The sequence below is a fragment of the Arachis hypogaea genome, chromosome 5 (genome assembly GCF_003086295.3).
Source record: "Arachis hypogaea cultivar Tifrunner chromosome 5, arahy.Tifrunner.gnm2.J5K5, whole genome shotgun sequence".
Lineage (NCBI taxonomy): Eukaryota > Viridiplantae > Streptophyta > Magnoliopsida > Fabales > Fabaceae > Arachis > Arachis hypogaea.
Genome location: NC_092040.1, coordinates 100,937,605 through 100,964,244, shown reverse-complemented (window position 1 = coordinate 100,964,244; position 26,640 = coordinate 100,937,605). Strand labels below are relative to the sequence as shown.

The 26,640-nt window shown below is 31.4% G+C and overlaps 3 protein-coding genes across 4 annotated transcripts; all 3 read left to right on the top strand.

The window, feature by feature from the left end:
• Positions 1 to 8,707: 8,707 nt before the first annotated feature.
• Positions 8,708 to 13,086, top strand: LOC112802280 (2-oxoglutarate and iron-dependent oxygenase domain-containing protein CP2). Of its 2 annotated transcripts, none has more exons than XR_003202296.3 (9): positions 8,708 to 9,391; positions 9,641 to 9,688; positions 10,287 to 10,463; positions 10,862 to 11,012; positions 11,178 to 11,261; positions 11,547 to 11,671; positions 12,066 to 12,227; positions 12,551 to 12,662; positions 12,750 to 13,086. XR_003202296.3 is itself a non-coding variant. In XM_025845397.3 (9 exons), the coding sequence occupies exons 1-9, from the start codon at positions 9,086 to 9,088 to the stop codon at positions 12,786 to 12,788; spliced, it is 1,161 nt and encodes a 386-aa protein (XP_025701182.1). In that variant the 5' UTR covers positions 8,714 to 9,085; the 3' UTR covers positions 12,789 to 13,086. The 2 variants fall into 2 exon arrangements, 1 of the variants encoding a protein (XP_025701182.1); XM_025845397.3 differs by having other exon boundaries at positions 8,714 to 9,391; positions 12,109 to 12,227.
• A 1,787-nt stretch (positions 13,087 to 14,873) lies between these two features.
• On the top strand, positions 14,874 to 17,434 carry LOC112802279 (uncharacterized). Its single transcript, XM_025845396.3, has 3 exons — positions 14,874 to 15,774; positions 16,044 to 16,229; positions 16,809 to 17,434. Exons 1-3 carry the CDS (start codon positions 15,301 to 15,303, stop codon positions 17,094 to 17,096), a joined length of 948 nt encoding a protein of 315 aa, XP_025701181.1. The 5' UTR covers positions 14,874 to 15,300; the 3' UTR covers positions 17,097 to 17,434.
• Positions 17,435 to 20,345: 2,911 nt separating this feature from the next.
• Positions 20,346 to 20,732, top strand: LOC140173256 (probable inactive receptor kinase At5g16590). Its single transcript, XM_072196061.1, has one exon. The coding sequence runs from the start codon at positions 20,346 to 20,348 to the stop codon at positions 20,730 to 20,732; it is 387 nt and encodes a 128-aa protein (XP_072052162.1).
• Positions 20,733 to 26,640: the final 5,908 nt, after the last annotated feature.

Genomic DNA, 26,640 nt, shown 5'->3' with positions numbered 1-26,640 from the left:
CTCATAAATAATACAAGTATCTCATACACAAGTTAATTATCAAACAAATGAATGAAATTTACAAGCTTATAAATTTTGTTCAGCGGTTAGGAACCTTTTGCACATGCTTAAGGCCTTTGGTTCAGCTCCCACATATAATATTTGGGTAGAGTTGAGACTCAATCCGCACCCCTACTCGCTCTGCACCCAACTCTACCCACAGCGGACCCTACTCGATCGGGTTAGATCGGGTTGGGTATCCGCGGATAAAATCCATACTGGTCTAGTCACATACAAGAAAATAAATACAAATTATTTTATGGTGTGATATTTGTGATATGTTTAATGTAGTTTCATGGAAATAAATACAAATCATAGTTTCATGCATGTGCTTTAAGTGTGGACTAGTAGAATTAGGATTTCATGGAAATGAATTGTATACAATGGTAGATTGTTGAATGGTAATATTGTAGAATTATCTTTGTATATCATTATAAAAACGTAACATGATTTTAGAAAGGATAAAGGGTGATTGACAATAGTTTAGGATTAAAAAGATATTCATAACCAGTAAATAGATATTGAAGTCCTTATGTGTGTTCCAACAAAAGGGTTAAATTTTTACTTATGATGTTGTGGTTTCGTGATGCTAAATTGCTAATTAAGAACGATAAGAGTAAGTACCTCATTTGGTTAATATGTAAATGTTAGGCATTGAGATATTAACATGTCATGTTGAAATATTAACGTGTCATGTTGAATTAATTTGAATTTAAACATAAATTACTTTTAGATTAATATTATAACGGTATTTGATATGTGAAAAAATTAATGTTTTATTAGGGGTAAAGCATAGCTGAGGGTTTAGCAATAATTAGCATTTGTTAACGGTCTGAGAGTTTGGGTTTGGAAAAATGAAGGTTTAGGGTTTGCAAAAATAAGGAAAGACAAAACATTTGGGATAAGGTAAAGTGAGAAAATATGACCAGAAAAACTCTTCTAGGAAAGAGCTTTTCTCCTTGTTCCCTCTCCTGTATTTCCTATTCCCCATTGATGGATGTGACCTATGATGTGGTAGGGTTGGATTTCCAAGGTTCCAAAGACTTATTGTTTCTTTTGGCTCTTTTAGTAATTGAATAATGTGTATGATCTAACAACTTAGAAATTATTTTTGTTATGGGAAAGAAATTGGTGTTTTGGGAGGATATTGGAGGGTGGGATGATTTATCGGACGGTGGAGCTTTCAGTCAACACGTAAGGACCGTGGTGTTCCTCAGCAGCATGTCAGTACTCCAGCAGCACGCCGGGGGCGTGGTGACGCGGCGCGCATGCAAGGATGTGGCACCACGCAGGAGCGTGGTGGAGCTGGCGTTGCAGAGTTCTGATGTGCCTGCACCACGGGAGGTGTGTTGCAGCTGCTGCCATGCAGGAGACAGGTTTCACTCCAGTAAACAGTAAGCGTGGCCTAAGTTGCTCTATATAAAGAGCCTCTCCTAACTGCAATGTATACAAAGTGTGTTAGTGAGAGGAAAGAAAAGTATTAGTGCATTACATCAGAAACAGAGGGAAAGGGGGTTGCAATTCAACTAAGAGGGGAAGGGAGTTGCTGCTCCACAAGAAGAAAGGGTGAGAAAATAGGCAAAAAAAAATATATTATTTTGTATTTATTTAAAAAAATAGTTCGTAATTATAATGCTCCGTAGGAACATATTATAAATTATTTGGATTATCCAATTTATATAAGTTGTTAAATTATATTTTTATTGTATATTTAAATTTCTGTTATTTTTTGTTATTTAACATGTTAAAATATATTTTTTTTGTTAATTTTGAATTAATTTTATGTTATAAAAATACTAAAATAAAATATACATTATACTATACAATATACTAAAAAAATTAAAAAAAATATTTTTTTTACGATTAAAATATAAAAATAATACTATAGTAAAATAAAATATATATTCTGTAAAAAAAATAAATATGTATGTTGAACATATTCAAAATTTTAATATATAAATGTTAAAGTAATAAATAAATATTAAAAAAATATATACGTTGTTATTAATAATATTTGAGAAATATATGCTTTTGATGCACGAAAAAAAAATATTTTAACTATGGTATTGGTAATGCACTGTACGTTAATTATTTTAACAAATAAAATATTAAAATAAATAAATATGTAAATAATATTATTAAATGAAGTGATTACCTACAAATAGATATGCTAATATTTGTTTATTAATAAATGAATATTTATAACTAATATAACAAATATATTTTTGTTGATGTAGTCTAACAAAAATTTGTTGGTGTGTAAATTGGATCCGCCACAGAGTTAGAATCCGAGGGTTGAAAATTACTTACACGCCACGAGATTCTACCATATATCTAGAATTTGGATGATAAGAGGATTTCACCCGTTGTTAGCTACTCTGATTGAAAGATGGAAGTCGGAGACTCACACTTTTGTGTTGCCGGTGGGTGAGGTTACAGTGACATTGGAAGATGTCGCACATATATTTGGCTTACCCATTGATGGAGAGCCTGTGAGTGGATGGACTGACAGTAGTAGTGATTTCGTTAAGAGTCGGAGCATGGCAATATTCGGACGTGAACCAGTACTCAGTCGTAATTCGAAATCCTATATAAAGCTTGGTTGGGTTCGACGTATCAGAGATGTGGAGCCGTTAGACACTGAAGAGTCCATAAGGAGATACGTGAGATGTCAGATTTTTTTATGTTAGGGTCGACCCTATTCACAGATAAGTCGACTGCATACGCCCATGCGAAGTATCTACCGTTGCTTCACGATTTATTTCGAGTGAATCCATACTTATAGTTGGGGTTCAGCATGTCTCGCACATCTTTACAGAGCACTATGCTGTGCATCACGATATGATACGAAGGAGATGGATGGCCCTCTTAATATGTTGTTTGTTTGGGTATGGGAGCGAATGCCTTGTATTGCGCCCGTATCGAGACATATATAAAATTAGAGTTTAGTTAACTTGTGTCTAACATACTAACTATTATAATTTTTTTAGTTTTTTGTACTTTAATAAATAAAGAACAAATGTATTATTAAAAATTTAAACTTTGTCTTTTTTTTATACAAATTTTCTTATTTTAAAATTATTAAAAATATAATCATTCATATTGTTTCCTCTTATCAATTTAATATTTTGAGGGAAGTACTATCATAGAAATCTTAAAATGTGCTTTTAGAGCATATATTAATTAAATTCATAAATAATTAAAAATAAATCAATTTGACATTTAATAATTAATATAGTTGTAATTAATAATGTTTTAATTATAACTACTTAGCTTTGAATAAAGTGTGCAGGACCACTTTAAACTTTAAATTTGCACATAAAGCTTCTAATTTTGTAGTAGCTAGCTAGCTATATATATATGTGGTTAATATCCTCAGGAAGTGTGATAAGTGATGACATGCATGTGAAACTAACTCTAAATATATGTATTCTTGTGCAGCAAAAAATAACCATAAAGATGCAATTGGATTGTGACAAATGCAGAAGCAAGGCACTCAAGCTTGCATCTCAAGAAAAAGGTAACCACGTATTTTGTACACAATCATATACTATCAACTATCAAGTTCAATTCAATAATTAGTTATTATTCAGGTGTAAGCTCAGTGGCATTGGAAGGTGATGATAGAGACCAATTGGTGGTGACTGGAAAAGTTGATGCTGTGTGTTTGGTTAGGGTTCTTAGGAAGAAGTTTAAATGTGTAAACCTTGTGAATGTCCAAAAATTGAAGGAGAAAGATGATAACAAACGCAAGCAACATAATAATAATAATTGTGTTTGCTATTACACTACTCCTTCTGCTCCTTATTGCTACTATCCGGTTTATTATAATTCTGATCCATCTCCCAATAATTGTTCCATCATGTGACAAATTATACTGATTAAGATATTAATATAATTAATGATGATAATAATAATAATTATTTACTAGGTCTTCTCAGTTTGTTATATGTTAGTAGTTGCAAGAAATTAAATAAATGTACAATTTACTTTTATTATGTTCTATTTCTTTCTTTCAATTACTATAATTTTAGAAGTTAATTGGTTGTGATATTCTTCATTTTAATATAGGAAAGTTCTATGGTAGCATTGGTTTTGGTGGCTAAAGGTGGTATAAGTTTGACCAACAAATAAAATATTAACATATGACAAAAAAATTAAATCTAAAATCAAAATTATTCTCTCTCTTTCTTATAATTTTTTATGATTATTTTTATCAAAATAATTTCTTGTAATTATTTTTATAATTATAAAAGATAATTTCAAAAAAATTTATAATTATATTTATAATTATTATTTTATTTTTAAAAAATAATTTTTATAATTATTTTACTAAAATAATTTTTTATAATTATTTTTATTTTTTAGTTATTTTTATTATTATTATTTTTAATAATTTCTAAAAATAACATCAAAATTATTTTTTTAATTATTTTTATTATTAGTTTTATTTCTAAAAATAATTTTTATAATTATTTTTTTTAATTTGTAATTTTGAAAAACTAACACCAAAATGATATTCTCCCTCTCGGTGTTAGTTTAAAAATAATCATAAAAAATGATAAGAGAGAGAATTATTTTGGTTTTAGTTTTCCAAAATTACAAAAAAATAATTATAAAAAATTTATTTTGATAAAAAATAATAATAAAAATAATTAAAAAATAATTTTGGTATTATTTTTAGAAAATATTAAAAATAATAATAATAAAAATAATTATAAAAAATAAAAATAATTATAAAAAAATATTTTAGTAAAAATAGTTATAAAAATAATTATAAGAAATTATTTTTTAAAAATAAAAATAATAATAAAATAATAATTATAAATATAATTAAAAAATTATTTTAATATTATTTTAAATTATTTTTATAATTATAAAAATAATTATAAAAAATATTTTGATAAAAGTAATTATAAGAAATTATAAGAAAAAGAGAATCATTTTAGTTTTAGATTTAATTTTTTTACTATGTATCAATATTTTATTTGTAAATCAAACTTATTTCACCTTTAGTCACCAAGATCAATGTCACCATAGAACTTTCCTTTAATATATCCTTATTATTAATTAATTAAGCAAAACAGAGCATGCTGAATTATTTTGCCCTAGTCACATAGAAGTGTGTTTTTTATACTTTATTATTCCATTACTTTAAATTGGTAAAGTTCAATCCAATTGAAAATTGATGTGATTTTTAACTTAGTCAATTCAACTCTGTCTTTCTAACAAATAACAGAATAATTAAGTTTCTACTATTTCAAAAGGATTACTCTATATTTTGGAAATAGCTGAAATAATATAGCCCATATAGAGAATCACCAATGAATAAAAAAGATGACAAATTTTTCAATGGAGCAAAGTGTTGTTTAAAGAATTTTGATAAATTATAAGTAATAGTGTAATCTAGAGAGAGTGATGAGATGTATAATTTATTAGTTTTTACCTTTTATCCAAAATTATTTTTTGTATTAGTTACATTTCAACATTGAGTAGATATAATAAGTAGCTATAAAATAGAAATTGGTAAAAAGTATAATTAATTAACTTTTTTTATCAATATTAGCTAATTTTTTAAATATTATTTAATTATCTTAAATTTTAAATCATAAATCATAAATATTTAACTTTAAGTACTAAATTATAAACCTAAACCTTAAAATTGGCTAATGATAACTAACCAATAATTAATTCCATCCATATATATTTTAAAAAAAATCCACACGCTTACACACAAATACAATTAAGAAACTTTTAGAACTTGCCAATTATATCTAATCACTCTCACCAAAAATACAATTAATTTGCTAAATTAATAATTTAAATATTATTAGATATATAATTATTTATGTGTTTTTTTATTAGATTAAACATTTGAAATAAATAATTTCATAATATGATGATATTAGAATTTTTATTCTATTATCTAAAGATTTAAAGATTAATCCTGGATGACCCCAAAAGAATGATTTAAGCATCATGCAAACAAAAGATAAATAAGGCTAGTAAAAATTTATGCAAACAAAAATTAAAAAAAAAAACCTCTTGCGTGACAAATATGTTAGCCATCTAAGTATTGATGTACTTTTTTTTTATTAACTTAAAGTTGTAGGGCAAGTGATTTCATGATACACATTGTTGGTTGACTTGGCTCCTCTTTATCGTCTCTATATTACAATAAAAACGAATGCTACGATATAGAAAAAAAATTCCTTCTATAGCTGTAAAAAATATGTGTCGCGTTACCGTGAAAGAATCTTTTATGTAAAAAATTCCTTCTACAACCGAACGGTGCCATGATTTTTGAATTTACCTTTTGAGCCTTGTAAGCACTTGTAAGATAGAGTGTATTTTGATAGCTTCGAAAAAATAGCCTTTTGGGCCAAAAAAAAAACAATTTAGATGGGTTTTAGTGTGAGCCTAAAAAAATTAGAACCTAGAGAAGAAGTTTTGTTTTTGCTGTGGGTTGAAATAGCCCACTGTGTTAATAAATGGGGAATAACAAATAGTTTTCTAACTAATTTGGGTTGGTCGAGTGATCAACTCACTCGTCCGCTTAAGCAAGTGTTAGGAGTTCGAATCCCACCTTGTACATTCAGCAACTTATCAGAAATGTTCTCATTTGTAAAAAAAATGTAGAATTTTTGTGATGAAGTCAACAGACCAATGAAATAGCTCCACTATAATCAAATGAATCTCCAATCAACATCTCCACCAACCAGAATGAAGAACAAGATGATAGGAACACGTAGTTTAAATTTCATGCTGAGAAACTGTCATTTGAAATTTACTGTTTTGGGCAAAAACAGAAATTCTGTTTTTCTCTCTTCTCTCTCACTTGGTGGCTATTCTCTCTCTCTCAAAAAACCTCAAAAATCTAAATTAGGGTTGTGACACTAGGATGCAAGAATACACCCCAAAAATGTTGGGCTTGAGCCTCACAAAGGAGAAAAAAAAAACCAACAATTTGTGATATGTTTAATTTACATATTTGACTATAGTATTAGTAGGAATTTGTAGATAAAGTAATTACAAAGCGTAACTAAAAGGAGTAGCCGTTAATTGGTTTGAAATTAGGTAAGTGGTTTAATAAGAAGTTGTTTGTGATGAAATTGCTTTTAAAAAAAAGTTATAGATTGACTCTTAGATTTGGTATGTTGTGGGTAAAGTAAATTACTTTAGTGAAAAATATTTTGAAGATGTAAAAGTTTAAGACAATAATTAATATTTTGGGGCCTAACATGCTTCATGCGTATGCTTTAAGTGTCAACTAGTAGGATTAGGGTTTCATGACAATGAATTGTATACTGGCACTATAATATTGGATTGGGGAGGGAGATTAGAACTAGAGATCGATAGAAAAGCAAAGATATGGGCTCGTGTCAGTAGGAAACAGAAAATATCTATTCTAGTTTGTTTGTGTCGTCATTTTGATTAATTTTTTTAATGATTTTTATTTTATTTTTTAACGTGTTTGACAAATTTTTAATAATAAAAATAAAAATACTAAAAAAATAAAAAATAATTTTTTTAAAAAAATTATAATTTATATTTTTTTTAAACCAAAAGTATACCCATATACCACACTTTGAATGTAGTCTACAGGAAAATTTTCCAAAATTTATTTACATAATGAATGTCCACAATTTTATATTTTTACCTATTATGTACTGCCCAATAGATTAGATGTTTAACCAAAAACATTTATTCTTGTGCAATTTTTTCGTTCTTGGTATCAATAATTGATTGTGCCATATTTTTGTATTTTGACTTTTTTCATTCAATATGTTGTTACTATTTACAATTTTTTTTTTTTGACATTGGTATTATTCTTTAAATATATTTTAACCAAAACCAATAACAAAACACCTATATAATGAGTAGTATCATCCACTATTTCTTAAAACGAGTATTCGACATATGTGCAATGTGGGTATGGATTTTTTTTTCTTGTGTTAAAGGATAAGAAGGAACAAAAAAAAAAAAAAAAAACACACTAAACAGTAAACACTAGGGAGTAGTTCCGTTGCAATAATATTGTTAAATTTTTTTAAGGTTCATTTCATTTTAATTGTTGTATGTAATTAGATGTTGTATATTTAGCCAAAACATCAGCAATTTAGTTGACATTTTTTTGAATTAAATTAATTTTTATTCTCTAATTCTAACTTAAGATTTTTTTGATTTTAGTCACCAAATTATTATCAGAATTTTACACTTGATAGTTTTTATCATTAACAAGAATAAAAGTATCTAAATAATCCATTTCGCAAATGATTTTTTTAAATTCAGTTTTTTATACTAAAATTAGCCGTCTCCAAATTACAAAAAATTCACTTCAAAAAATAGTAACAAATGATAAAAAACTAGTACAACCACACAACCAAAAACTATTATTAGTGTATATGGATTTAAAATTGATTACTATATTAATATAATAAAAAATAATTTAAATGTAAAAAAAATGAGTTCAGACTTAATTGTGCTATTCATTTTGAGTGGTTAGTTTATAATATACATTAGCATTCTTATTTTTCTGTTATTTTGTTTTTGTACATAGCACGGACATGTCTACTAGTAAATGAAATAAAATTAGTCTTATTTTGAAAAAATTGTACCATCCTAATAAAATTAACAAATAAAATTTTGTTATTTGTATAATTATTTTAATAAAATAATTAAAACGAAATTAAACGAAAGGAGTTGCTCTTACACCCACCAATATTTCCGGAGCGTAACTTCCACGTACCCAAAAAATCCTTCAGACCAAAATCCGAAGTTAACTTAAAACCATCCCTCAAATTCTCAAAACACTTTACCAAAACCGAACATCGAACGAACTTCACTCCCCATTTCCCAACTCCCCAACTTCATTTCTTCAGTACTTCAACCAGAAAGAAAAAGAAGATACTACTAATAATAAAACCCTAAATCCCCAAATCTAATTCAACAAAACCCTAATTTACCCCTCCGATTCTCGCATCTCCATGGTGTGAAGTGCGAACTGGGGCGTATTCAATTGCTCCCACAATCAGCGGTTTGAAGAATGTCACAAAACGACCGCCCGGAGGCGCCGTCCCCGGCGACAGCCGCAAACGGCTCCGCGGCGGCGAAGGCGGAGAATCCAGCTGCGAGGGCGTTGGTTTCTTCGAGCTTGAGGCTGAGGCCGAATCCGAACAAGGAGCACAAAGCGGAGGAGTACGAAGACTTGCAATTGGAGTACTGCCCAGCGGTTTTCACCGCGCTGGAGAGGTACCTTCCGCCGAACATGCTCAATGTTCGTCGCGAACACAAGGCCAAGTTCATGCACGACATTCTAGCCAAGTATATGCCCCGCGCAGAGCAGACCAGAGTATGATGCTTCTTTCTTTCTTTTTTAAGTTTTTTTTTTCGGTTAATTTATTTTGTTGCTCGGAAAATGTAAGTTTGTGGTTTGAAACATCAAAACGTACATATTTGCCCCTGTTGAAAGCTTGTGGTTCAAACATCAAAACGTACTATCATCACATCATTGTTATTATCATTTAGTTTTATGGTTATTATTTTTTCTGTTACTTTGTCTTCCACAAAATTTCATGACTGTTTAAATTTTCATTGGCAGATACAAAAGCTAAGAGCATACAGACTGAGGATAATAGCAAATTATCGGGTATGCGACAACCCAACTTTTAACTTTTACTATTCTTTTTGTATACTTTTGTATACCTGGAGTTGATTTTGAACCTGAAATGAATATTTCTGGAGACGGAAGTGGAAGAAGGAAAGAATGTCACATAAATTATTTTTTAAAAAAATTGAGAATGTATAATAAACTACGATGCTTGAATCTGAAAATGAATTCTACTTCCTATTATAATGAACCTCTAGTTTGGCCGAATTGCGAATATGCTAACTGTAGAATCCTACTTCCTATCTTGTCTTTCGTTACTCTAGTAGCATAATATGAGGTTAAAGTTTCTCTTGATCCCACTAAATGTATGGCATCGGTGTATTAGGCATTTTCTCTATCTTTGAAGGAAAGGATTTCTATAAACATGATAATCAAATATGCTATAACTGAATAAATTATTACTTACATCAAAATTGCAAGGATTAGAGGCTCGATGGAGTTTGAAATACAAAAGAACTTCTGTCCTTTTTTATTGTAGATGTGCTGTACTGTAATGACAATTGTCTTTCCACCTCCCTGTCCCTTTGTTGTGTTAATTTTTAGCAAGACTGACAGGTTTTCTATCCCAACTTTGCAGCCTCGTTTCCGAGAATTGTATACTCTGAATCCTACGGCATTCTTTGTCCCAGCATTTCTGAATGCAATTAATGAAAATACAGAACAAAGCTTTAGAAGGATAATATCCGAGCCTTCTCCAGGCATCTTTATATTTCAAATGCTACAACCACGCATTTGTGAGTTATTCCTCTCCGAGGTACATTACAATGTTAACCATCACTACCTGTCATATATACCATACTAGAAATTAGAATGTGCGCTTGGATTTTCTTGAAAGGAAAAAATTACTTTTCATCCTCCCCCTCCCAAATATAAGTATCCTCCCCCCCCCCCCCCCACAAAAAAAAAAAAAACATTCACACACACACACAAAGTACTTTTATAAAATTTTAAGGGTGTTTGGATAGAATCATGTTTACCAAAAAGTACTTTTAATATACAAAGCAATAAGCTAGTAATATTTTGCGGGGTTTTGAATGAATTGTTTATTAAAACAAGGTACTTTTTCAAAAGACAATCCAAATGCATATATGCATATCCTTGATTGTATTCTTTAATTTTTTAGACGTTATGTAACTTTTTCTTGGTGTCCAGATTGAAAATGTTGAGAAGTTTGTAGCTGAAACAAAATTCCGTATCATGCGTCCGAATATCATGAATAAGTATGGCGTTGTGCTTGATGACTTTGGCTTTGGACCAATGCTTGAGAAACTTATGGAAGGTTTTATTCGACCACTGTCTCGAGGTGAACGTTGTGATTGATATTGTCATGATGCTTTGTTGGAATTTGTTCTCTAGAAATGACTATCCTGCTTATTGATTTTTTTATTTAAAATCTTTTTCAATTTCCCTTGTTTGGTTCGTGCTAGAGAAATGTGTTCAATTACTTCTTCTGTTTATTTTTATACAGTCTTGTTTCCCGAAATTGGATCATCGCTGGATTCTCATCATGGATTTGTTGTTGAATATGGTAAAGATAAAGCTGTTGACATGGGTAAGGGCACTTCCTGATCAGTATTTATTTTTTATTTTTTTGCAATTCCATAGGTCACCTGGATTATATTTGATGTTTATACTGAAGAAGGTTAGTATCTTAAAACATTTTATTCTTACTGTTATCATTTATTAATCTCTTCCGTTATAAAAATTTCGATGAACCAATTTATGCTTATGTAAAAATTCCAAATTCAAACTAAGCTTGGATTCCTATTCCTATAGCAGCCAATTTATCTGCATTGGATGTTTCAATAGAAAGAGTCTTACATTTGTACTTTCGCAGGTTTTCATGTCGATGACTCAGAAGTAACCTTAAATGTTTGCCTGGGCAAGGAATTTTCTGGAGGGGAATTGTATTTTCAGGGCACAAGATGTGAGAAACATGTAAATACATCAACCTATACAGAGGTAAGTCTTAGTGGTATTAGGAAGATTTTATGCTTAATTTCTTATCTCTTTTTCCAATTTCACCATGAGTATGCAAGGATCTACTTTCACTAAAGGGGCAGTGCATTTAAGAAACAAATCTCATTTTAAGTTTCTGCGCAACTGTTAGCTTGATGAACTCTGGGTTTGGTTAACACAAAGGGGAATTTTGCATTAAATTGCAAAGAGACTTATACTCTTCATGTGTGTTTTTGCTGTATGTATTTCTGTTTTTTCCATTATATGTATACCGGCATATGTTAGCTTTGATAATGCTGATGAATCCAGATGAAATTATTCATTTTGGGTTCATATTGTGACAATGTACTATTTTTAAGGAGATTTATGGACCATTGCTTGTTGCTATTTTTCATAGGTGGTTGTACACTTTTTTTATGGAGTCCATTATTTGAAAGCAGGAGTACTTTGACTATTCCCATAAACCTGGACGAGCTGTGCTTCATCGAGGTCGCCATCGCCGTGGTGCCAAAGCTACAACATCTGGCCATCGTGTCAACCTACTTCTGTGGTGCAGAAGGTTTGTTTGCTTATAGATTGGCCTCCATGCAAATTCGGTTTGTCCAATAATTTCTTTCTTTTCAAATAAAATAAAATTTTATAATAGCAAATAGCACCGGTCTTTGCTCGTGTTTCATACATCACAGTCCCACCCTTGTCATCATTGGTTTGAGATGAGAAGTTGCTTGCATGTCTACCAGCAACTCATTTGGATTGCGATATTGAAATTCTGTTTTGCATTTTTATTATATTACCCTTAATTTTTGCTTGAATGGATTAGTCAATTCAAAGGTATGTCACTCTCCATTTTGTTGAATTAATGGTTGCATTATTTCTGTGTAGCTCTGTCTTTAGAGAGGTGAAAAGGTATCAAACCGATTGCTCCAGCTGGTGTGGGGAGTGCAGTAAAGTGAAAAGGGAAATGCAGTGCTCCCGGGTCACATCTACCAAATCGGTAATCTCTCTCATCCGAATTCTTTATGCTCGAGAAGGAGGTTGCAAAATATGACATCTGTGATTTTATGGTATTACGCTATTACAGGAGTTGCTTGCAAAGGAAGGCGAATCCACTTCGAAATGATTTGCAATGTGAATTGTTGTAAAATGATGCAACTGTTTTCAGTTGTCAAAGGCAATGAACTTGTGATTCATGATCCAGGAGTCTGTAAAAGTAATCTCTGCTGGATGAGGATAATTTTGTTGAAATAAGCTTTGATTTCTAACCCTGATAATATCTTATACTTAAGGTTATTGTGCATTGCAACATCTAGTTTAATTTATATATACATATATATTATGTAATTATTGTATTCTAACTCAATTTTTCCCCATCATTTTTCATTTTTAATAGAAGAGATCCAGCAATTGCCTGTTGCCTATTTCAAGAATGTTTAAATTAATAATCAATATAGAGATATCGAAATTTTCTTTACCTCCTTTTTAGGGACAAGATTAAATTACAAACTTTTAAAGGATAGATTTTATTGCAAAATTTGAAAGGTTTAGCTAGTATGTATTCTAAAGGTATATGTTAAAAATACTAATTAAAAAAGTTTTTATAGAAAAAGATATGTAGTGTACTTATTAAAATAAAAAGTAAAAAAAATTTTACTAATAAAAAATTAAAAATCAATATTTTCTAAGGATATATGTTGGTTAACTTTTAATTTTTAAAGTACAGGGATTCACTTATAAATTTAATAAAATTATAGAAAATTTTTAATTAATTAAATCCAAATTTTTTTTTTTTTGATGATAATTAAATCCAAATTTAATTTAGACCTACTCAACCAATATTAGACTAAAATATACTTGCCATTACCAACCACCAGGCAAACCAGGATTTAAATGGGTATTTTACATTTTTACCCACAAATGTTTTTTCCCACTATGATCATAAGTCATACCTATTGTTGTGGAAGTGGCTGGATTTGTTACATGATGGCAATGTTTTAATCTACCCAACAATAATTGGTGTTTTAGGTCAAACCGAAAATCTGGGGGGAAAATGAGAGGAAAACTGCAGAGCAAGATAACACAATCCAATGCCTGGAAAAATGCTTACTATTCCATTTTCAGCCAAAAAAAAAAAAAGTTTATGAAAATATAAACAAATTCTAATGTACGGTATGATCTTTAATTGAACCCGGAAAACAGGTTACATGTGCACATTACTTAAATATCATGTGTTGCTGTTTTTAATTGACAATATGACATGCATCCGCAAAACAAACTACTGGCAGATTCTTGTTTGTTGAAAAAATCCCTGTAATGTGTCGGCTGCTCAAATTCCTTCTCTCCTTTTACCAACCTTACAATTTCATAAATCACATAAACAACCATCTCTCTCTCATCAGCCATCAAGCATATTCTTTTTTTAATTCCCATCTTCCCATGTGTCCTATCCTTTCCTATTATTATTTGTTTGTTATAGTTTGTTTTATTTACCCAAAAATTATTTCGTTTTTCACTTCACAAATGCAATTCAACCGAGAAAGAAAGTTGCTTACCTCTAGTTCCTTGTCCCTTGTTAATAATTCCTGCTCTGTTTCATTACCATTTTGTATTCATTTTCCTTGTTTTGCAAATACATATTTATTTTTACGTCACATTGATAATAATAATAATAATAATAATAATAATAAGAAAAAGTATAGGGTACCAACATATTATCTGCCAACTTATTACTAACAATGATTAATTATTATATTTTAAACACATATATAAAGAGATACATCCAAAAAATATATCTATAAAGACACTTCTATTAAACACAGCTATAAAAAAGATATTTTTATTAGACACATCCACAAAGACACTTCCATTAAATACATTGATAAATAAAAATTGGCAAATGTTGAGCGAAATATTGTTGATAACATAACGAAATAATAATAATATAAGATGTTTAATTTATTATCAGTATAAAATAATTTTATACATACATATAATTATATAATATTATATCAATAAAAATAATTATTTTTTAAATTAATTATATAAATAATTATACAAAAAAAATATAATTAAACAATTATATAAAATATTTTATATTATCTCTGTCACTCTATTAAAATTATCCTTATCTTATAAAACCTAAACCTTTGTAAGAAAACTTTAATCCAAAAGCAAAATATAATCTACGTCACTACTCACTACAGCAACTATCTAATATTCTTCATAATAAAAAAAAAGTTGAAAAAAAACTAAAAAGGAAAAAGGAAATAAAAAAAAAAAGTCTGCGTCAGGCAAAAACAAAGAGTCGTTGCTTAGTGCTGACCCTCTCAGCTATCACAGAAAGTCACAATTCAGAGATCTAGTTGTGTCCCATTCTTCTTCCTTGATCCTTCCACACTCTCCAAATTATTATTTCATAAATATTTTTTTTAAAATTTCTTTCACCGAAACAACAAAAAAAATAAAATAATAAAAAAACTCCATTATTATTGAACCTTGACTGAACCATTTCATATTTCCATTCCCTTCTGAATCAAATAATAACCCCTCTCTCTCACTTTGATTGATTCATCATTCATCAACACACAACAACAAGGGAGAGTCTCATTGATCATAAAAAATTTGAAGAAGAAAAGATGCATCATCATGCAAAGACAGACTCAGAGGTAACAAGCGTTGCAACTTCATCGCCGGCGAGATCACCGCCGCGCCGCCCTCTCTACTACGTCCAGAGCCCTTCAAGGGACTCCCACGACGGCGAGAAGACTGCCACGTCAGCTTCCTTCCACTCCACGCCTCTCCTGAGCCCCGCCGCGTCACCTCCACGCGCCTCCACCACTCGCAGCAACAGCAACAGCAACCTCAACGGCAAGAGCACCATCAAGGACCACCGCCACCACCACCGGAGCCACAACAACAAGGCCTGGAACAGCCACATCGATGCCATTGACGAAGAAGACCTTCTCTACGGCGACGATCGACACGATAAAACTCTCCCTCGCCGCTGCTATGTTCTAGCTTTTGTTCTTGGCTTCCTTGTTCTCTTCAGCTTCTTCTCTCTCATACTTTGGGGTGCCAGCAGACCCATGAAGCCCAAGATTTCCGTCAAGGTTCTTCTTCTTTTCTCTCGTTGGAGTCTCTTCAAGTCTTGATTTTTTTAGGATTTGAGAATGAAATCTGAGCTGGGTGTTGCTCAATTTTGCAATTTCTTGCTCATTACTGTTTCCATTATGCTTTCATTTCCACTACTTCCACTTGTTTTGATATTTTCAGAGTCAAATCTGAAGTGGGTCTTGATAAATTCAGTATTTTGCATATTATTTCAATAAGGAATTTTAGGGATCTAGGTTCAATTTGTGGCGTGGGTTTGTTTTTGCAGAGCATAAAGTTCGACCATCTTAGAGTCCAAGCTGGTTCAGATGCTACTGGTGTGGCCACTGACATGATCACTATGAATTCTACACTCAAGTTCACATATCGCAACACTGGCACCTTCTTTGGGATCCATGCATCTGCAACACCTTTGGATCTCTCCTATTCAGATATTGTTATTGCTTCCGGCAATGTGAGTCACTCTTATTCATACCCATGCCTACTATTTCGTTAACATCATTCATTAATTTGTTTTAGATTAATCTCCCAATTTGATATTATCAATTAAAGTCAAGAATTGCCAAAATGATGGGACAAACTGTTAAGCGCCTAGAGTGGTCCTTCACATTGGTTACTAAAATAGTTTTCGAGATCCCAGTTGCACCAATTAGGTTGGCAAAAGTGCACCACGGTACCTCGAGTCACTTGATGAAAAACGACCCGGGGACTAACATGATGCATTTTTGCCTATATAATTGCTGCAATTGAAATTTCGAAAACTATTTTAGTGCACGCAGCTAATTTAGGGGACCATTTTGGGGCTTACCTAGGCAAATTAGTCTTTCAAAATTTAAATTATGTTCGTTCATCATCATTCGAAATATGTATCCTCTATATGGTAGTTGATTTAGTAGCTGACTTTTTGTATCCAGTAGCATGATCGACAACTAATTAGGGATAGGTGAACTAATTTGGGGTTTTACATACTCTTGGTTATGAGTACAAGCACAAGCATGTTTTCTATTTTGTCTAACGTTATTAATTGTTGCAGATGAAGGAGTTTTATCAATCTAGGAAGAGTCAAAGGTTGGTGAGTGTTTCAGTTATGGGCAACAAGATCCCTCTCTATGGAAGTGGTAATAGCTTGAGTAGTACAACGGGTGTTCCAACTGTGCCAGTGCCATTGAAACTTAGCTTTGTGGTGAGATCTAGAGCCTATGTTCTTGGGAAATTGGTGAAGCCAAAGTACTACAAGAGGGTTAATTGTTCCATCACTTTGGACCCCAAGAAGCTCAATGCCCTAATTTCTCTCAAGAAGTCTTGCACATATGACGATTGATTGGTGCACATGGAAAAGAATTATTAGAAGGAACAAAAAGACTATTTTTTTTTCTTTCTAATTTGTGGTTTATTTTTTGTTTTTTATTATTGGGTGGGGAATGAAATGGGTACAGCTCATTGCATGATGCTCAGGGCTCATTATTTTGGATTCTTTTTGCAGCTGAAAATGCCTCAAATTGTGGTTAGATAAAGACATGTTAGTGGCTGGGTTCGGTGGAGAATTTGATTTTATGAATACTTTTTTTTAACTTTTACTTTTTGTATTAAAGTCCTTTGTTGGATTTCAATGTAAAATGATAAATTATTTAAATTTATTCAATCCCAGTGTTGTTGTAATTGCTTTTTTCTTTTTCTTTTTTTTTTAATGTAATGTAACGCTATATATGGTGTAATTGACACGTTAACCATAACCAACTAACTTCGCTTTTTTTTTTTCCCCCTTTGGTTTAATTAGTATCCTTTGGTAGCTGGAGGATTAATTCAACGCGTAGCGGATAGAAATTATTCATTAATTAATCATTGCTGCTAGCTAGTTTCCAATTATTTAAAGACCTATCATAAAAGTATGCACATCAACTGCCGAATTCCAGCTGTTCATTTTCCACATGTGAAATTGTTTTATTCGTTGGCTCCTCAATTGCCAAATATCAATACATATAAGCATACTGCAGCCCTGGTGGTTAGCAAAAGAATAAATTTCACAAGAGGGGTTTCATTTCTTCCTTTATATTTTTTATTTTACAGTAATACCCCAACTAATTTATTTTTTGGATGGATATTTGATCTTTAATAATTTTTAATATACAAATATGTTCCAACTCATAGTGCCATTAGAGAATTTTTTTAAATAAATAAAATAAATATTTTATTTACCAAATATATATTTTGTAGCATTTTTACCGAAATACGTCATATTTCTTATTTCGTTTATAGTGTAAACGAAAACGAAATAAGGCATGAAACGATAGACGTGTATATTTCGTTTATACTATAAATAAGATACGTGAAGAATTATAACGTTTATAATATAAACGAGATATGTTACGACAAATTTTCAGCTGCTATAAAAGAATGTGCAACCCTTTGTATTTTCCACAAATATTTCTCTTCTTCTTCTCTACTTTTTTTCTTTCGAAAAATAAGCCAAAATATCTAGTAGTAGTGGATATTTGGTTGTAAGTGTATATCCCAATTGCCATATGAAAAATTGTGATAGTAGGGTGATATTTGAGTGTGAGAATCCCATTCTGTTGCGTACTTGCTAAGTAAGTTCTTTGTCGGAGCTGAAGAGTCTAATATTGAGTAGCGTCGGTGATAGCGGGAGAAAAGAGATCGAAAGGGTGGGGTATAGGTTTGGCTCCATGACGACGAGCATGTGGGCCTAATGTTTGACATCCATGGGAGAATCATGGCGAAACAAGTGATGGAGTTTTCTGCGGAGGTTGGTGATATCGGTGGCGGTAGATCTAGCCAGTCGAACTTTGTGCAGGATGGCCCACCTCTCGCACCACCACCGCTACATGTTGCTACTTCAGTGGAAGACATGGACGTTGTCGGTGAGGACTTCGACAAGGAGTATGTTGCGGATAGCAACGAGAGCGGTTCTTCTGAAGATATGTTGCGGATAGCAACAAGAGTGGTTCTTCTGAATATGATGATGAGGAGAAGTTTGTACCGGAGACCCCATCAAGCCATCACATCGGTATCTTCTGCCTATCTCACAACCAATTTCGACTTTGTCATCTGTACCCAGTCACTATCATACATTGTATCTGGACGTGATGCAAAAAAAAATTCCATTTTCCAACAAGGGTGAGGACGATTACAACTTCGACGGTGGTATGGAGTTTTGAATTGGGCACAGGTTCAAAAGCAGAGATGCGGTAATGCAGTATATGAAGAATTACAGCATTCGCAGAAGTGTTGAGTATCGAGTCGTGGAATTAGATCAATTAAAGTATCATATGCATTGCCGGCATTATGAAGCAGGCTGCCCTTGGCGTCTCCATGTTGCTCTCCGACAGACCCGCTTTTAGGTACTGCAATGAGGACGGAGAAACTTTGATAGATTACAACGACATTCAATCTGATCTTGAACTCTATCATGATGATGCATTTCTCGATGATTACGAGGACGAAGGGGATGGTGGCAATTGGTGACACTATGAGCGCTCGCAGACTCCGGTCTACGATAACATTTTGTCCAAGTCGAAGCCAAGTAGAGGCTCATCAAGAAAGGCGACATTAGGAAGACAGTAGGTTGCACCGGAGTTCGAAGACAAGTTGGCAGAGGAGGAGTATGAAGGCCAGGCGAGGTTCACGAGGGAGGGGTCGAAGAAGGGAGGAAGAGGAAGAAGGGGGAAGGAGGGTGGAAGTGGGAAGAAAGAGAATAGGTTTAAAGGGGAGAAGAGGTTTGCGATTGGCGAAAGCGGGGAAAGCAGGTCCAAATTTAGGGGATCTAAAAAAGGGGAGGAAGAACAAATTTTGAAGATGACGATTTAAGAGTTAGGGTTTTATAATTGTATATGAATCAATTTGAGTGTTTTAAATAAATTTGGAATACTAATTTAAGTTAAATTCATTGTTTGTCTACATTAGTTTGTAACAAACTGTCAAATTGACATTTAAGTATACATATCAGTAATGTTAAAACTAATAATAACATTTGGACTAATAAAAATTTACATTTTTGAGAATAAAAAATATATTTAATTATTTTAAAAAGTAGAAGATTTAATTAAAGCGGTTTGAGAATTTTAGAAACCAATTGAAAGATTATCTAAATAAATTTTTGTGCTAGTTGAAAATAAGATAGTTCGGAGAGAAATCATAATGTTTTGAATGGAAGGGATAACTTTAAAATTTTAAAAATTTTCAATAGCTGATATGTTTTCTAAGAAAAAAAATCTTGAAAACTTGTTTGCCTATTTTAAAATGAGCAACGCTAGGGAATCAAAAAGGTATTAGCCAAAAACCAGCCAAAATACTTTTGGTGAATTTAAAATCTATACGAGTTAATATATGTGGATGTTTCTTCTGCTAAGTATCATAATGTTTCTTTTTCATACTAAATGGATGTTCTTTTATATATTTTTCGTATTTTTTTGTATTGCAAATGTGAATGTCTCTATTTCTTTAAAAATTTTATTTTTTTTAAATTTTATAGATATTTAATTATTTTTACTAAAATATAATTGGATGTTTCTTTTGTTAAGTATTAGGATGTTTTTTTTTTCATATTAAATGAATGTTTTTTTCATATAACGACGCCGGAGGAACTCCCGTAAATTGGAAAACAAGGTCTGCCATTGCCCTTGGCGCTGCTCGTGGGGTCGCATGCCTACATTCACACGGACCAACATCCTCGTATGGAAACATCAAATCCTCAAATATCCTTCTCACCAAATCATTTGAAGCTCGTGTCTCCGACTTTGGCCTTGCTCATCTTGCTCTCCCGACCGTCACACCCAACTGTATTTCCGGCTATTGTGCCCCAGAGGTCGTTGACTCTCGCAAAGTATCACAAAAGGCAGACGTCTACAGCTTTGGTATACTGCTCTTGGAACTCCTAACGGAGAAGGCGGCTCCCACTCATTCCTCACTGAATGAAGATAGGTTTACTTGGAGAGCATAGAAGTCGTCGGCGCTTCCAGCAGCATTGGCAAGAGAGAGATCTGTGTGTGATTGTTGGAGGTGGGTAGGTTAATGTGAGAGAGAAGAGGAAGGCTTTTATAGGTTTTAATTAGGTTTACCTAATTAATTTTAAATTTTTTAAATTTTAAATTTAAAAAATTTAAAATTAATTATTAATATAAATTAATGTGATTTTGTTTAGTTTTTGGCTGATCCCTTTTGGTTCCACATACTTTTCCTTTTAAAATATGATTGTAAATGACGGGATTTTTTATTTTTATAAATTAAATAAATATAATAATTATGAAATAAATAATTTTAAAAATATTTATTGAAATAAATATCCATTTTTTATATTGTTTACACTGTAAACGAGATAATTTTGTATGTATTTTGTTTATAGTGTAAACGAGATATACATATATCTCGTTTATACTGTAAACGAGTTACATATATTTTTTTTTAAAAAATAATTTCGAAAATAATAAAAAATATTAATAATATCAATAATCTAAAATTTTAGCAGGCAATTAGTACATAAAAAATAGATATGAGAGATTAAAATGGATAAATTTGATCAATTAGTACTCAAAAAGGCTAATGCATGAGATAGTGAGAAGATAATTGAAATAGTTATCTCTCACGTGAGAGATAACTGTTTCAATTTTCTTCCCACTATCCCATCAATTTATGCTATCAATTGACAAACAATTATTTTTATTTTTTAAATTTAAATCAATCCAATTGGATCATTATTTAATCTAAAATTTTTTATGTACTCTTTTTGAGTACTAATTGATCAAATATATCTATTTTAAAAAATTTAGATTAAATTATAATACAATTGGATTGATTTAAATTTGAAAAATAAAAATAGAGGCCTGCTACACATACAAGCCTTTTTGACTTACAAGTTATACAAGTTGCTCTAAGTCCAAGAAAAAAACACGCGCTCCTTTAACAATACGTTCACTCCTCGTCTTCTTCCTCAATCAAAAGTCAAAACACAAACCATCAAGAAAAAAACACGCGCCCCTTCCACAACACGTTCACTATTCCTCTTCTTCCTCAATCAAAACGCAAACCATCAAGATTCAAGAGACATTCAAAACAAACTACTACGATTCTGCAGAAACGTTGCGAAGAGTAGAAGAAATCAAGAAGAAAAGATACAAATCTCCATCAAAAATCACTAGAAAAAAGGAAGAAACATTATTCAAAATACTGTTTTAATGTTTTTCTAGATTGTCTCTGTCATGTGCCTCATCCTTAACCAGCAAAACATTAAAAGATTTCAAGAAGAAATATACTGTCTCCCCCTATTTTGGGTGTATTTCTGTAATTTTTTTTGTGTATTTCTGCAACCGTTTGGGTGTATTTCTGTAATTCTTTCTGTAACTTTTTGGGTGTATTTCTGTAACCGTTTAGGTGTATTTCTGTAATCGTTTGGGTGTACTTATGTAATCGTTTGGGTGTATTTCTGAAGTTCCATTATCTTCAAAACGAGAACACAAGAAGGAGATCCAACAAATTTGGCAAGAAACTCGAAAAAAGAAACGAAATCTTTTGAAAAATAGAAGTTATATATTTGTGCGTTAATTGATTTGAATTGATTTAAAATTCTATTAAAAAAGCACGTAACAATCAGCGCGTTTAATGAGTGAGTTTCCTTAAGACTTGTAAGCTTGTAAATACAAAACACTTGTATGTAGAGATTAATTGATAAAAATAACCGTTTGACAATTGTTAGGAGAATTGATGGGATAATAGGAAGAAAATTGAAACGGTTATCTCCCATGTGAATAGTGGGAGATAACGTGAGAGATAACCATTTCAATTCTCTACCATTATCCCATCAACCTTTTTGAGTACTAATTGATCAAATATATCCATTTTAATTTCTAGTCACCGAAAAAAATATCCATTTTAATTTCTTTTACCAACCTTTTTATGTACTAATTATATACTAAAAGTTTGGATTATTGATATTATTAATACTTCTTATTATTTTCAATTTTTTTTAAAAGTACATGTATTTCGTTTACCCTGTAAACGAAATATACACATGTCGCATACTTCTCTTTATCTCGTTTACCATGTAAATGAGATATATACAAAATTATCTTGTATCTCGTTTACATAATAAACGAGATAAGAGAAGAATATTTATTTTGGCAAATATTTTCAATAATTATTACATTTATTTAATTTATAAAAATAAAAAAATCGATAAATGATGCTGTTCTCTTAGCTGACATATAAATTTATTATCATTGCAACATGCGGCACTTAAGGTAGCGTTTGTTTTCGAAGACAGGATACACAACACATTGTCTCCGAGATAATTTTTTATACTTTTGTGTCTACTCTTTTACGAAGGATCATAATGTTTACGAGATTTGGATGAGAGACACGAACTTTTTTTTATGAACATTTTTTCTTTTTGTCTATAGATATTTTTTATTATTCCACTGTTACTCCATGGTATTTTTTCTAATTTGCGTTGTTCTAAAAAATGTACTTTTTTCTCTATGCTCTTTCTCTGTCTCTATGTTTTCCTTCTTTCTTTTTTCTCAAGTACTCTTTACTTTTTACAGAATTTTTGATTGGGTTGGATAATTCATTTCTTCTTATCGTTTTTACTCCAATATCATTTTAACCTTGTATTATATTATTTGATTTATAATAAAAATAATAACAAAAATAATTAGTCTTAAAATTTTTGAAAGATAAATATTATCAAAGGTCAAATTAGTCTTTTAAAATACTAAAAATTAATTTTTAAGTTGTAATTGATTTTATATAATTTAAAAAAATCAGTTTTTTGAAAAGAAAAATCAATTTTTAGATTAAAAAAATTTAGTTTTTTAAATAAAAATAGATTTTTATATGCAAAAACTATTTTTTCATGTAAAAATGAATTCTTTTTTAAAATTAATTTTTTATTTAAAATTAATTTAGCTTATTAACCTAAAAAAAAAATTTTATTAATCAAACTCAGATTTATTTTTTTGTTAATATTAGCCATATGTATTCCTACATATTAATAATAAATATAAAAATAAAATAATTATATTTATAAATTTTATTTTAATGTAAATATTATTATATAATTTTTTATTAAAATTTTTTGCCTCTTCAAATATTTTTTTTAAGTTTTACTCTCATTCTCTGTTAAATTAGTTTGTACTTGGTATGAAAAATTTGGAATCACATGGCTATTTTAGTCTTTTCATATAATATTTCAGTCTTGTCCATATGTATCCAAACATAATACTGGACATTACATTAGTGTCTTGTACATCATATCCAAACACAATACACAAAAAATAATTTTTAATGTCTCCGTCCTATTGTCTCTGTCTCAGTGTCATGTTCTGTTATATCTTTAAAAACAAACGCTACCTTAATTACCACGTATAGGATTTAACATTTCGCATGAGCAACTATAGCTAGTTATTAATTATTGAATTTAGATCTTTTAAATTTTAAATTTTATTTTAGATAATAAAGTATAATTTATTACTATTTATTTCATAGGTGGGACTAAAAGAAAATAGGAAAGAAAAAACATTATTCAATGATACAACAATTAGTAACCATCAATTAGTCATCAATAGTGTAACCATCAATTAGTCATCAATAGTATTTTTAATGAATTAAGAGAGGATGAGAGAGAGAGAATGGGGAGGGGACACTGAGTGGGGTAGAACTAGGAATTTTCAGAAACGAGATACTAGGATTTGGAATCGAGAAGAGTACCAACGTTTGGAAAATATTTCTTTTTCAATTTTCGTCAACAATCTGCCGAATGATATTTCGAAGAAGGAATTATTTCACTTGTTCCATTGGACTGGACGAATTAACGACATCTATCTGGCTCAGAAGCTGAAGAATGAAATTATGTATATGTTTGTGTTTATACGATATACAACAAAAGGGGGAGTGATGAAGGCCATAGTCGAAATGCATCATACAAGAATAAGGAGAAAGGTAATCTATATAGGTGAGGCCAAGTACAGAAGGGCTATGGGAGGAGAAAACACTAGGGTCACGATGGGGTCTTTGCAAGATCTGAAGCGGAGATCAAGCAACCTGAGAAGGGTGAAAGTTCTACGAGAGTGGAAGAAACTAAGAATATAACACCCGTCAAGGATGACCAAGGAAATGGTTGGACGAAAAAGGTTGTAGTGCAAGTAGCAAAAGAGAATTTCATTGGCTATTGAGGAGTTTAGTAGGCGGAACCACAAGAGCCATGGATTTCAAAGCTTTACGGAGAGCCATCGTTAACAACTTTCCTCAGATTGTTGAAGTCAGAGAACTTGGAGCTTACAAAGCCCTACTAGTGTTTGATTCTGTGAAGAGTGCGGATGAAGCGTTTACCTTCAGAATGAATAGCTTCTTACAATTCTTTTACAGGGTATGGAGATGGGAGAAATCTGAACGTAGTGAGACTATGAGAGTTTGGTTAGAATATCACGGAGTGCCTTTACATGTTTGGTCAGTGGAGATGTTCAATACAATAGGCGGCTTATGGGGAGAAGTTGTCAAAAGTGATGATGTGATGAAGTCTGCCTTATTCTTCAGTGTTGGGAGAGTGTTAATTGATACATGTGTCTTTGATGAGATCAAGGAAATGATTCATATCACGGTTGCGACTAGTGGATTTGATGTTTTTGTGAAGGAAATAGGACGCGAAATATACGGAGATGAATGCTTTTTGGAAGACACAAGCATGAAGTCAATATGTGCAAATGCTAGTTCACAAGCCGGAGAAATGTTGTTGACGGCGTGATGATTGGATTTTTGACGGTTTAGAATTTCACTAAGGAAATCTCGTTGTAAAGTATAATTTCTAAACCAACAATAATCCTTTCATACAAACATTTGTTTGTCACCAGTACAAACCCCTAAATTTATAAACCGAAGTATTGAACCTCGGGTCGTTCTCCCTATGAATCACAATAAAGTGTCTTGTTATTGGTTAGAAATGTGTTTTGGGGTTTTGGATAAGAAGCATAAAAAGTAAATGGCAATGAGAATAAAATAACAACTATAAAAGGCTCTTGGCAAGGTATGAAAATCAGAAGTCCTATCCTAGTTATCCTTCTCAATTGTGATGAGAATTGTTCATTGCTACCACTTAGTTAACCCTTACTAAATGAAGGAAAGTCAAGTGGATGAATTGACTTGAGCCACAAGTCCTAGCCAACTCCCAAGGAAAGACTAGATTTAGTGCACTCCAAACCAATTAGCAATCTCTCCAATTACCAATTAACAAAGGAATTAGATAACTCAAGTGTCACTAATTACTCTACCTAGGCCAAGAGGAACAAAATCTACACTATATTTAGAAGAGGCATTTCAACAAACACATAAAGTGCAATAGAAGTAAACATTATTAAATGCAAGAATTAAAGGAATCTACAACTACAAAAACAAGAGATCAACAATAGAAAAGCAAAGAAGAACAATTATTATGAATTATCTCTTATTGAATTGCAAGAAAATGGAAGGAACAAAAGTAGATCTACAACAAAACATAAGAACAACATAAAGAAAATTACAACAAGAGAATAGAAGAAGAATGAATGTGACAACAAGGAATTGAAAGGTGGAAGTAGAAGAAAGCAAAGATTAAAATCTAGATCTAAGAACTAAACCTAATCCTAATCCTAATTCTAGAGAGAAGTGAGAGCTTCTCTCTCTAGAAACTAACTCTAACTACTAAACTATGCTAAACTATGACTAATGGTAACTAACATGTGTTTCTCTCTTCACTCCTTGGGTTAAATAGCATCAGAAATGAGTTGGATTGGGCCCACAAGGCTTTAGAATTCGCTGGCCACGTTTTGCTTTAAGTGAACCAGGTGGCAGCAACGGCGCGTGCGCGTACTATGCGTGTAAGC